Source organism: Molothrus aeneus, chromosome 2 (genome assembly GCF_037042795.1).
Source record: "Molothrus aeneus isolate 106 chromosome 2, BPBGC_Maene_1.0, whole genome shotgun sequence".
In the NCBI taxonomy this organism is placed as follows: domain Eukaryota; kingdom Metazoa; phylum Chordata; class Aves; order Passeriformes; family Icteridae; genus Molothrus; species Molothrus aeneus.
Window position 1 is genome coordinate 48,026,395 of NC_089647.1, and position 13,682 is coordinate 48,040,076.

At 34.9% G+C, this 13,682-nt stretch overlaps 1 protein-coding gene across 2 annotated transcripts in view; it reads left to right on the forward strand.

Annotated features, from left to right (window-relative positions):
* Positions 1-13,092, forward strand: part of B3GLCT (beta 3-glucosyltransferase) — a 46,079-nt gene extending 32,987 nt beyond the window's left edge. For both annotated transcript variants that reach the window (XM_066544885.1, XM_066544887.1), the window contains 6 exons: positions 645-714; positions 4,561-4,674; positions 6,354-6,453; positions 7,430-7,549; positions 8,081-8,225; positions 11,409-13,092. In XM_066544885.1, the coding sequence (XP_066400982.1) occupies positions 645-714; positions 4,561-4,674; positions 6,354-6,453; positions 7,430-7,549; positions 8,081-8,225; positions 11,409-11,576 (717 nt within the window). In that variant the 3' untranslated portion in view covers positions 11,577-13,092. The remainder of the gene's footprint in view (positions 1-644; positions 715-4,560; positions 4,675-6,353; positions 6,454-7,429; positions 7,550-8,080; positions 8,226-11,408) is intronic.
* Positions 13,093-13,682: the final 590 nt, after the last annotated feature.

Genomic DNA, 13,682 nt, shown 5'->3' on the forward strand with positions numbered 1-13,682 from the left:
ATCTAAAACTTGTTGAGGCTAAAGATAAAATGTAATATAGTATTTGGTGCCTTAAAGTACAACCCATCTCTTCCACCTCTAGGAGAATACATTTATTATATTATGAGTTAAGTGTAGCTCGTGGCCAGAACGTGTTCCATGCTTCCAGGAGAGCAAAATTCTAGGTGCCAAAAAGGATAACAAATCAAAGTGGTCAAATGGTTTATTACAGTTGAGGAAATTCAAAGATTTCTAGTGTGTATCATTTAAGCTGTTTTATCCAAGTGTGATACAATTTGTGTTCTCATAGTGACTGATTTCAAAGAAATTAGGAAAACATTCTTTTTCAGATTAATAAGTCTTAGTTCAAGTTTTTCTACTCACGGTCTTTTCCTAATGATAGGTGTTTTAGTTCTTGTCAGAGTACTACATCAATGGAAAAATTTTCCAAGAATGTTATTTCAGGAATTTTAAACAATCAATGTCTTTTTTTTCAAGATATAAAAATTTACTTCCTGGTGTGTCACAAGAATACTATTCTGCTTGATAGGCTATACAATGAAAAGCTATTTCCTGTTTTATTATATGTAAGGACATACATATCCTATAAAATACTACAGGCACAGCCTGCATTTAAAAGATTATTTTTTGTTTTGTTCATATAGGGAGAGCCAGTGAATAAGGAAGATGTTTTTGTTGCTGTAAAAACATGTCGAAAATTTCATGGTGACAGAAGTAAGTTGTTGGCTGGTCAAGGTAGTAGTTTGTTGCAATATAGTTCATAAAATGAATATTTAAAAAGCAAGCTGATATATGCTGTCTCTGCAGCTCTTGGGACTAAATGTTTGCAAAATTGACTCAGAAACAGGAAACTTTTGGAATTATAAACAGCTTATCTTTCAGGTAGAATCTTTTTGCTGTTCAGAGTCCTCAGGAGTGCTGTTAAATTGGAACTGTTGCAATTTGAATTAATCCAGGAGCTATTAATATCCTTCAGTGAGTTTCCCCCAGATAATTGCTTCACTTCTTTTCTTTGTGCCAGCAGTGACAATCGTGCAGCTCTTTGGTGGCTGACTTAGAAATCTGAACAAGCTGAAAGGTCCCTCATCTCCTCCTTTCTTTTGTCCTGCCCTCCTCTCCAGTAAAAGGTTGAGCAGCTTATGCTGTCATGTTGCTCCTAGCTGTTCCATGTGCACATCTACTTTATAATGGTTGGAATGGGAAAATCTGTCCCTTCCAGAAATCTGGTCATATGTAGTACTTTGTGCAACCAGTGGCCCAGATCAGGAGTGTGTGAAACACGATAGCATATTTCACCTGGAAGTTCATGTGAAAATTGTAGAGTTACACAAGCAGCTGTAGTCACCATGCTAAAAAGAACAAACAAAAATCCCTTAGTGCAGCCCAACAAGATACACACAGTGAGCATTAACTTCCTCCTCAGAGGCACAGAAAACAGACACAGAGAAACTCTCAGCTTCTGCTAACACATAGTAATGCTCAGCTGAGTTGAGGGAGATCAAGTCTCAACAAAGCTTGGAAAGAAAAATTCCAAATCCAGTTATTGAACAGAAGACATTCCACCTACTTGATGCCACCTACCAGTCTGTTCTAGTTTGCTTTTAGACATTTTGTTACTAAGGAAGAGATTTATTTCCAGGAATTTGCTTGAATTTTTTGTGCTCTTTAATACTCCAGGAGCATAATAGTCTCTCCATTAGACTTAGTTTGTTTATAAGCATAATTTAAAGGGATTATAATTGGCAAAAAAATTTGAAAATCAAGTAATTGGGTTGTAGTTGTACCAAATTTTGAGAGGTTTTTGCCATACCTGTTGTCAGATGACAGGATGAAAGTAAAAGCTCTTTTCTTAACTAAGTCTAGTTAAAAACAGGCGGGATTTTTTAATAATAAGATTTATGGAATTATTCTCTTAATGCTACTGCATCTGATGAAAGCACTTTTGTAGTGTTTTAGTCACGTAGTTTTTAGGTTATCTTTGAAGTAGCTTTTGACAAAACAAAATTGACTGTCCTGTAATTGGAGTTCACTGAAGAGTTCTCCTTCCTGGATCCATGTTAATTTTTTAACATTAAAATTTAAAAGAAGAAGAAAAAAAAACCCTAGAAAGTCAGAAAGAAACATAAGGCCTCAAAAAGATAGCATAAACATCTTTCAAGAAACACCTGTTGAAGACTGAGGAAAATTCTTGAACTTTCCTCACAGCTTCCAGTGTTATGCAATAGAGGATAATCTTACTCCAGATTTTGAAAGATTAATGGATGCCAGCTTCAGAGAGCTCTTTTTACCTGGTAAGTCATTCTTTATTGTATGCCAAAAACTACATTAATGCAGCACTAAGGCTTGGAAATCGATGTGCTTTTAAAAGCAGCTAAATTTTACCTCAGAATTTACTTCAGATACAACTCTCCTTCTTGCACATACCATCTGTAGTTATAAAAGAAATTTTCAAGACTTAAAATATGCATCAGAGTTCTAGAAAGAGCAGAAATAAAATGTCACTAAGAGCTTAGAGCTGACCTTTAAATATCTCTAGTGGTATTCAAACTTTGGTGTGATCACAAGTATTAATACATATTGATAAATATTTGCATGGTCATCTAGTCCAAAATTTCAAGTAGTTTTCTTTGGAAGATACAATTTGCCAGAAATAACAAAGTATTGTGGGATTCAGTTTAAAACTGACATTAATCTGCATGGTGACACTTCCATCAAGACAAACAAGGGAAAGACAAGGACACATCAGCTGGCAGCCCCTTCCTAGAGCTCTTAACTGAGATGAGACTCAAGTCCTTGCTTCAGGAAACTTTTCTTCATTTATAGAAAGAAGGGGGGGCTCCACCAAAGGAATTGAGAGGCTCAGTCTGTAATTGCAAATATTTCTGTGTGTTAAAGGACCCTGCTGAGTTTCAGGTCCTTGTTTGGAGAAAGATAAAACGACCTTCACAGGTGCAGCTCTTCTGCCAGGGGAAGTTTGGATGCTGTTGTGTATTTGTGATTCTTCTGTTCTGAAGCCTTGTTTTCAGAAACCTTTCTGGTTTTGTTCTGCTTAGAAACATTTTTAAGTAAAACATTTCAACAAAATAAGAAATTAATTTCCTGCCCATACATTTTTTGTACATAATTCATTTTTTGATTTTTTATGAAGAAATGAGAATGCTTTTTAAGAACTTTTAAAAGTAGTATGGGCCATTGCAATATGCTACAAAAGTGGGTTTTTTTCTTTTCAAAATATTAAAGTCTTTCCATTAGTGCATTGAATTCTTATTACTCCGTCTTAACACTAAAAGGTAACTGTTATCAAACTGAGTGTTGATCAATCAAGAGTAGTAAATTCTGTGTGTTCAGAGTAGAGGGAAGTGAGCAACTAGGTAGGTTACAAGCATCAAATTAGATGATGGATGATTCTAGCAAGGGGCTATAGTGAGTTGTTCACAAGCATCAGGGTTGTACAGCAGCAAAGGGAAGTTATGGAAATATTTCCTCCATTTGAAGCACTACCTGCTCCTGGTGAGACCTCCTGGATGGTGTCAGAGAGCGTAGAGAGCAGAGAAGCAGTAACAGCAGAATGCAGAGTCCTTGCTCATCTCAGGCCTGACCTCCTCATTTTTAAGAATGAAGAGAAATCATTATTTCAATCTGATGGTTTTCTTCTGAACACCCTGCAGATGGTTGCATTGTTTTTGTGTTACCCATCATTTATTCACTTCTCAATGTAATGTAAACACTCATGGCATCATTATTAGAATTTTGTGTGATCAATTTTAAAACCTGATGTGAAATGGCAAACTGGTAAGAAAAAGGTGGTTTTTTTAGAGAAGCATTAAGCAATCCTCCTTTGAATAGAATCTCCATGGGATTAAAATTGATTGTGTGATATTTATAAACTACACTAAACAAATACTTCTTATTTATAAATGAAACATAAATATTTATATGTTTATAACAGGAATGGTTATAAAATGTCTTGTGAGTGTGTCTCCAGAGACACACTCTGAAGCATTAATATGATCTTGCTGTCAGATAGGATGTGTATAATACCAGTAAAGTATTCAAAAGGTACATTTGGTCTGTTTCTGATTCAGAATATGTTACAGACTTTACAATTGGATTAAAATGTGCCATTTCAATACTGGAAGAATGACTAATTTCTGATAGTGTTTGTGCTGATGTATTCTATGAATCGTCCAATAGCAAGTGTAAAAGCAGAATTCCATACTTTGGTTATGCTTTGGTTGGAAAAATGTAAATATGACAGTTTTCAATTATTAATATTAATAATAATATCATGAAACCATAGTCATATTTTAATAATTTTAAAATAATTTAAATAAAATTGTTCTGACTGGCTTTCATAAAATTTAAAACTTTTTTTCTCTCTAAATATTATAGGAATGAAAATAGAATGGACATTTAGAATCATGATGCTGTATTTGAAGCAGCATTTTTATAACCATGTAAAGAAATGTGGCTAACAAAACGTGGTTAACATGAATATTTGGATCAAGTATCTATTTTAATCAAGTTCCTTGTGTTTGAATGCCGATCATTGTTTTGCAGTACCAGTTGTAAAGCAGACCTGGGAAAGAGAAGCTGCCCTTATTGAATACTACAGTGATTATGCAGACATCTCCATTCCTACTATAGATTTAGGCATACCTAACACTGACAGAGGTGAGTTTTTGTCAGTTTTGCACAAATGACTGAATCAATAAGTGAAGTTTTATGGATGATATGTGTTTTTCATGTCAAGCATGTCATGTAGAAATTCTGGTTTTCTCTAGCACATATGTGCAGCCTAAACTAAAGAATGCTCTTCACACAGGAAATGGATGGAGAGTACATTCAGAGTCCCCCTGTGTAGATAACATGTTCTTTTAAGCAGAAACCCAAATACTGAGATTATGGAAGTGTGGTATACTGATAGACTCCAAGAGAAAAAAAATGGTTTTATTACTTGGGGTAAGAGTAATAACTCTACAGTTATTTATGATTTTCAGTAGGATCATTAACAGTGAAGAAGACATAAATTTATTTCAAAAGACCTCAGGCAGTGCCAAGTGGTTACTAAGCATAAACTGGTATTCATATATTATATCCATGTGCCTTGCAGGTCTTGATTTAAGCATAAAAACTGAATGTTAGGATTGAAACACCTTTCTATAGCAAATAACAAGCATTTAAATCAATTTACTTTGTGTTTGAATATAAAAAAGGCTATGGGTATGATGACTTCCTTGAGTAAATTAATTTTTATTTTCTTTCATTTGATATATTGTTCTTAGGCTGATATTTTCTTTCTATAATAATAGAAATACTATTTCTAGTATTTCTGAAATAGTATTTCTATTATTATAGAAGTTACAGGTGTCCAGGCAGAGTGGCCTGTTAGCCTTATTTGGCCCACTAGGTCAGTTGTTCTGACCTCTGGGTTATTTCTGCCCCTTTGTTTTGTCTGTTAGAGGCAGAGAGAGCATAGGCAGGGATTTCTGTGTGCACAGGTGGAGTGGGACATGAGCAAGCAGTGAGAGTTTTCAGGGGGCAGCAAGCCTGCTGGGCACACATGGATCAGAGCTGGGAGCTATGCCCAGTAGTTCTAGTGGTGCCAGGAAGCTTCCACATTTTTAAATAGAGTATAATATAAAAATCTTAGGTTTAATCTTGGATATGTTCAGATATCAGTCTGTGTTAAATTCACAGTCTCACAAAATCACCAGAGCAAGGACTTCCTTCATGTCTTTAGCATAGAATTACTGCATTTTCTCACAGAATATTTTAACTAAAAGTGTCTTCAAATATAATGTTGTTATTTTGAGTGGTTGTTTACTAAATATTGATAGCAGTAATTACTTTAGACAATCAACTGTGATGAGTAAAGACTGAAATGAGGTTTGTCCAAGAGGTAAAAAAAACTCAATAGAAGTCTGAAACTTCTTGTTTCTCAGGTCCTGCTTATTCTGAACAAGGGTTTTTCACTTCTGCACTCCTCGCAAAGGGTGTCTTTCCTCCTGAACTTCCTTATGATCTTGTGATAAATGTTCAGACCTTTCCTTGGAGGCAGTGATCAGGACCTGAGTTGCCAGTGAGGAGTACAGTAGATTCAAATAGATTTCAATATTTCTGTAAAAGCAATGGATCTGCCTGATGAATCTTGAAATGCTGTGACAGTGTCTTGGAGTATTTTGCAGAACATTTGCTTCTATCATAGTCTCCTCATTTTTACAGCTCTTTAAATTAAGAGTAGCAGTTAGTCCAGTATTGTTCAACAGCTTGACAGATAGCTGGAATAAAGGTGGTTTTTAATTTAATTCCTGTTCTATTTAAGTATATATTCTGTTAATTTATCTTTTTAGGTCACTGTGGGAAAACTTTTGCCATTTTGGAAAGGTTTTTGAATCATACTTCTCCCAGAACCCCTTGGTTAGTTGTAGTGGATGATGACACACTGATAAGGTATATAATGCATTATTTCAGGAGCTGCCACTGTTTTGTCAATAAGAGATTTAGCAATATTCACCTATCCTTTATTTAAGAGATACAGCTATTTTATTAGTCATGTGGCTTTATATTACTTGAAGAAAAAACATTGTCACTTCCCATCAGTATTCTTTTGACAGATATTAAAAACAATGTTGTGACCTGGTTAAAACTGCATATCAATGTTATTGTGTGATCATGTGGTCTGAATACGCAACATTTTGTGAGTCCTCTTGTGTACCTACCACCTTGTGTAGGTTTAGCTGGTAGGGTTTAGTCATTTGCTAACAACCTTTCTAAGATGTATTCCTCAGACAAATGTATCAGAAGAAAGGTTCCATAAGCTCAGGTCACTTATCAAGCTGCCCAGAATGGTGTTTTGGAACTTGCATTTGCTGTAAAATTAGATCCCATTCTCGTAAAATCTGACACTGCAACATAAGCAAAAAAAGGCATAGTGAGCAGTGTGCGGGATCATGTGGTCGTGAACAGTGGTTCAAGACTTTACATTAAATCATGTGGCAGAAGAAGAAACAGTGAGAGGATGTAACTGTGGGTAATGCAACATTCATAAAACTACATCTGCCTTTTCAGTTTTCAATTTGTAAATGTTCATAGATAATTTGCAAAGATCATATTGCTCGGAAAGTGTCATTTCATGTTTTCTTTGAGATGAGATGCACTTTTGCTGACAAACTGCCATACTTAAAAAAATACTTCAAGCTAATTTGTTCATCATTTGACCAAATTGCACAGTCATATCTCATAGTAAATTATCCATCATAAATTTCTCTTTAGCAGTTTGTATCTCTGGGGCAGTTTTTTTTGGGTAGAATTTCAGAATTTCTCCTGTCATCTTTGTGCTATTTAACAGAATGCTGTTGAGGGTAGCAATGTCTGTTCCAAAAAGAATGTTTTCAAGATTTTTTTTTAATGGCTTTTCATATTATAGTATATTCAGGCTCCGAAAATTGCTCAGCTGCTATGACCCAAATGAACCAGTATTCCTTGGAGAGCGGTATGGCTACGGCTTGGGAACAGGAGGATACAGTTATATCACTGGTGGAGGAGGGTAATTTATTTTAGTTCCTACTGACATCTGCATTAGTTCCTGGTTTTAGTTTTGCAAATATTTTAAATTACAACCCAAATCAGTTTCAACAGAAACAGTGATGTTTTCCCCAAATGTGTGCAATTTACCTCACACCTTCTGTGTAGTGACACATGCTGGTCTCAAGTCCCCAATTCTTCTCCCTTACATTTGAGTAAGATAGAGGAGAACACCCTTTTTGAGTCCAGGCCAATTTTAGGAGGAATTCTAAATTGTAGTAAAAATGGTTTGTAGCTAAATTATTGTTGGAATAACAACAATGGGTATAATTGGTGTAATTAGTTTCCAGTATAAAAATTAATTATCTTTCAGAAAATACTTCTTGCACTATTTGTCAGTTCTTACCCCTTAAATTTTGAATTTCAAATGTGTTGTATCAGAGGGCAACATTCAGTCATACAGTTTTTAATAATTTAGCAATATTTACTAATTACAGATATTTGGTGTCTTTAGAGGTTTTTATACATTTCATATGCTTTTTTTTTAATTCAGGATGGTTTTCAGCAGAACAGCTGTTCAGAAGCTACTTGCTAGCAAGTGCCGGTGTTACAGCATGGATGCACCCGATGATATGGTCCTTGGGATGTGTTTCAGTGGCTTAGGAATCCCTATAACACACAGTCCTCTCTTTCATCAGGTCTGAGAGCTATTTCTGAGTATTAAAAATGTATTTCATTTTTTAAGTGTACACATAAAACAGTCATAAATATTCAAATTCCATCAATATGTAATAACACTAACCAAGATGCTGCTGCTGCTTTACCTTGATTTTCAGCAGAACAAGACTGATCAAATAAGAACATTCTCTTACCATGGATTACTACAATGCTTTGCTAGTTTATGTGATATTTTAGCTAACCTATAACTACATTTAATTAGAAATGCAGTCAGAGGTGAGGATTTTGAAAAAGAAATAGAATTAGGAGCCACATGCTTTGAATATTTGTCATATGTCCTCTGAGGGAGGAAACCTACAACACAATACGTTTTTATGCAGGTAATGGAGAACTGAGTGTAAAATTTTTCAATAAATCCACCTGCTCTACTTACTGATTTTTCTATTGATTCAGTATTTACTATTCTGAAATACCTCATCAGTGAAGGTATAAAATATTAAATTATTACTTTTATGGTGGATTCTGAAGAATGGTATAAGTACAATAAATTACTCTATGCTAGCACATGGGAAAGAGAGCTTACAAAACATAATTTTCATGTGAGTTTGGGAGAAAAGGGCTGGAGTAGATTTGAATCTTGTTTCTATATCCCACAATATTTAACAAGCTAACTGTAGTGTCACAGTGGAAAGCATGGTGCATTGAGGCCTATAGAGATTTTCTTCCTTGTAAGCCAAGTAAACCAAATCCTTCCATGGTATGAACAAGAAGCATCAAAGATTTTTTTTTTTCCCAAACACTGCACAACTTTTTTAAAAGTCAATATGTAAATCGGTGTAGCATTTGATGTTTTTGAGGTGTCGATCTAGTTGAAAAACTGGGAAGACCTGCATATCTGAATATGAGCTGAGAATAGGATAATAAGCTACTTGAGAATTAGTAAATTACTCTGTAGGTCAAAGCAGCTGTCAATGGAGAGGGGGAGTTCCTTATTTAAATGATCAGCTCTTCCTATGTTAAGATTCCATTTCTGATTACATTTACTATTTAGAGAAATGGGAAGATAAGAACATACTATTCAATATTTTAATTCCTTGTCCATATAAAAAAATTATATCCGTTTACTCTCCTGCTTTGTTTATCATTGCTTACTCTGTTCAATATAGAAAGAAAACAAGTCATGCATATTATAAATTCAACAGTTACTGAATAAATTTGCTTGCACAGCTGTTAAAAAAACCCAAAACAACAAACCAGCCTAATTAAAGGAGAGTCAGAACAGAACTCATTGTCCAAAATTGTAAGAATTATTCTTATTGAAAAAAAAGAACCTCTTTGTAATCCTTAATAGTGTGCATTTGATACTGAATCACTTTGAAAGTGAAATCCTAGCAGTTTGATTTTCCACACAGAAAAATGCGCTTGACTTCTAATTCATCTTTACTGTTGCTTGTAGCAAATTCTAATTTAACGTCCCTTGAACAAAAACTAACCTGTGAGGGAAAACCACTGAATAAAAATTGAATGTTCTTAATCTACTAAATTCACTATTGTGCAAAAAAAAAAAAATTAAAATGAGAAAACCAATTTTGGATTTTCCATCAATCAGAAAAGAACTTTCTAAGGACTTGACTGAAATATTATGATGTGTGATGTTCCCTGAAGTATGTGAATCTAAAATTGTACTGAGACAAAGATTATGAAACAGAAGCAAAGATATCTTCATTCTTGGAGTGTCTATGATGTGTTTGCTCAGTCTTACTGGTTTCCTGCTGCCTGCTTCCTGAGGTAGATATATATTCTGTAACCTGTTCCAGAGGTTTTTGACATGATCAGAATCTTAAAGAGAACAGGAACCTTCCCATGTTGAGTAGCATCCAGAATTTTGGTCTTAAATAAGAAATCTGGGCTAAAGCTATATATTTGACTTTTCTAGAACACCAAATACAAAAGTTAGCCCCAAAAAAATTACAGTTATTAGAGTAGGTATCATTATTTTAGAATTATTGAAACACCAGAATTTTGTCTATAGCTTAATAAAAAGCTGATTCATTTTCAAACAGCAAAAATCCTTGGTCTCAGATGTGTAAAAACAGTCTCTATCCAAAATAAATTCTTCAGGTTCTTGAAGCCTAAATGTTCTTCAAAGTGTTTCTTAAAAGCCGTGAGGGATACAGATTCCCTCTTGCTTTCTCCAGTGGAATTTTTAAAAATAAGCACTTTGTGTTTTAAATATCAGAATTAAAAGACCCAAAATGCTAACAACACATACTCAGATTTCATGTAAATTCTGTTGCCTAATTTTATGACTGTAATGTATACAGAACTGCATGAAGAATTCATAAATACCACCATAAGTAGGTGAAGCGTGCAGTATGGATTTGCTTACCAGCTTAGGCATCAAATCAATTATTTGTTATCCAAATAATTCCATTTTCTTCTTGTTTGGGGTTTTTTTCCCCTAGATGTAAAACACAAATTTTTGCCTTCCATGCATTTTTCTTACAAAAACTCTAATGGCAAAATGTAGTTATTTTACCAGGGACCACTGCAGGTGGGAATTTTTCATTTAATGATGTAATCAGTGTCATTGAACTGCCAGAGAAAATGAAATATATGTGGAGCATCATGACAGCAGCTGCATCTTGTAGCTGTGTTGTAATTCTGTCTGGTTTGATATAGCCTGATAAAGAATAACAACACAGTTTTCTGGCACCACAATGTATCCCATGTTTGGAACCTTTACCTGTCATAAACTCTGTATATTTTGGCTGCTTATGGCCTTATTAGAATCCTACAATCACAGTGGCAGTGCTGACAACTCTCATTAGAGGAGGAAGAGAATATAGTTTAAAATAATTTTGTCATAATTGAGCCAAAACTGCATATTTAAAAAGATTTCATACCAGCTACACTGTTTATCACTTGACTTCTGAGATGGTGGCCATTTCATCCTGAGAAACAGGGCATATTTAGTGTCAGTGTACTTCATTCCTGCATGATGACTGCCATGTGAGTTGAGGATTTAATCTAATGGTGTGTCAATTGATTTAATAGAATGATGTAAAAACCCCTTTGTTACCATCTCGTGTATTTTGTCAGCGCCACATTGTTGTGTCACAGGGGCCATTGAGCAGTGATATCTTTTTAAAATTATTACTGATCATTAATACTGGTGCTTTTGCTTTATTCTTCCATCTTAGGCAAGGCCAATGGACTACCCAAAAGACTACCTTTCCCACCAAATTCCAGTATCATTTCACAAGCATTGGAATATTGATCCAGTGAAGGTGTATTTCACATGGTTGGCACCAAACACAGAAGAGTCAAGCAATGGGAAAAAAGTTGGATATAACAGAGAGGATTTATAAGCAGTAGAAGAATGTAAGTGTTAATTACTGTTCTACAGCTGAGAGACAGTCACTACTGTGACTTTTGTTTTGTTTTCATGTTGTTCATCTTTTCATGACATAGGAAGACACTGTTTTGTTCCTGCTGGTTGCATCCCTTCAGAACAATGGAAGAAGGCACTTAAATGACTTTTGCATTCTTTTCCTCCACTTGCTTACTTTTTAGAATGATTTTGGGCTTTGTATACCAATGAACTTGACTCACATTTAAGAATCTTGTACAACTTTACCTGTGTTCTGCTTTGGACTTGGTTCAGGCAGCATCAATTTACATTCTGTTCCTTTGCTTTCTCAAAAGCTGAATTTATGTATTTGGGAACCTAATACTGAATAAGAGTTGAACATCTATTCAACATCATCTCTCACTGTCTTACAGAAAACAGTTCTCTAAAAGGTTCTGGAACAGTTTCTTCATAAATCATGGAGGACACTTCACTTTTTTTCTGTGACCAGGAGCTAGATTGTGTGAAGGTTGTGCTCCTTATGCTCATTTCTGATAGAAATACTGTCCTTTGCTGGAGTAGCTGGACCAGGCATGAAACCACTGTTGTACCTTATAAGTTTATTGGCATTGGCATTTGTGTGGAACGTCATGTACAAAATGGAAAAGAAGGTTAAGGATAGGGATCTCTGAGGTGGCCACGGGAGGTCACTGTGGCTCTTTTAGAAACCCAAGTCACCATGCATCAATTTGGCAAACATAAAAGTGACTCTTAAGGATTTTAGCAGAACTAACATTTCAGTATTTCTGAAATGCATACATCAGTATTTCTGATGTGTGCATTTCAGTAGCATATGAATGCCAGCTTTAAAAATTTTGTAGTATCCCTAATTTATATCATCAAGATAAGTAATTTTATGTATACAACATGTAAAGTGTGATTCATATTTAAAACATTCTTGAATTTTTTTTAGTAATTCATTTTTGTAAAAATGTTTGTAAAAAAAACTGGCTTTAGTATGTTCTAATCTAATTTTTATACTATAAAACTGCTTCTTTTAAAATGACTGTATATGGCACTTGTATGCTGTTATTTAACTTGGCTTGCTATATTGTAACCAAATACAGGGTCTTAAAGCCATACTGTTGAAGTAATTCATGTTTTGGTTCCTTTTAGTAGGTTAAAAATTTATTCCACTCCAAAGAAAAGCAGTACTTGCTCTAGAGTTGAAGTAGGGGAGCCACTGATTCCTGTCTCGGTAATCACCGAACTTGTCTAAACATTTGTTTGTGAATGTAGCTTGTGGGTTTCTAAGTGTTGAATAGCAAGCACATATTCATAATAGATTCAAATTCCAATTAAGAAAGAGCAATCCATGTTACGTCTTTTTTCCTTCCCACTACCAGTGCCTTATACAGTAGACATTTTACTGATACCAGGACTATGTTCTCTGATACTGTTGGTGAATTGTTAATTATGCTTACTGTTTAGAACTGTGAAAGCTGAAAGCTGAATAAAAGTATTCTTTAACTTTTTGTGCCTTCTGGCTCTTTGCAAACCCAGTACAGGATTCTTTAAGCATCAGTGAAATAAATTCATCACATTAATTGTAATTACTGTCAGTTTTATTAAAAGGCAGCATAATCTTTGGGGTTTTTTCATGTTCTGTCCTGACTTTCATATTAGGTCAGTTTTCAGCCTCTAGTTTTGTGCAAATGGAAAATGCTGTTTCAATGAACACCTTGTGATTGGGAGCCTTGATGCTGTCACAAAACATATTTCACTATCAAGTTCTCCAAAGGTCTTGCAACTCAGTCCAGTCAGGTCCAACTTCCAACTGGTGATATTTAATCTCTCCTTGGGCCCTCTGGAGGCAGACTAGATCAACAAAAGATGATTAGATTTGAGTCCAGGCTGTGTTGTACCTCTAGACTGCTTGTTTAGATGTGGGAAGTCATTGACTCATTGATTGATTGCTGACTTGACTTCTATTTCTGGTTTGACAAATGTAGTAGTAGCTGTCCCGAAGTCCATCTTTTCCCTTGCTGTTAGCTCTGGTTTTACTGCAAGGTTTCTGGAGGTATTTGTAAGCATCATACTTCTTATTTTAGTCTCCACAGTTTTG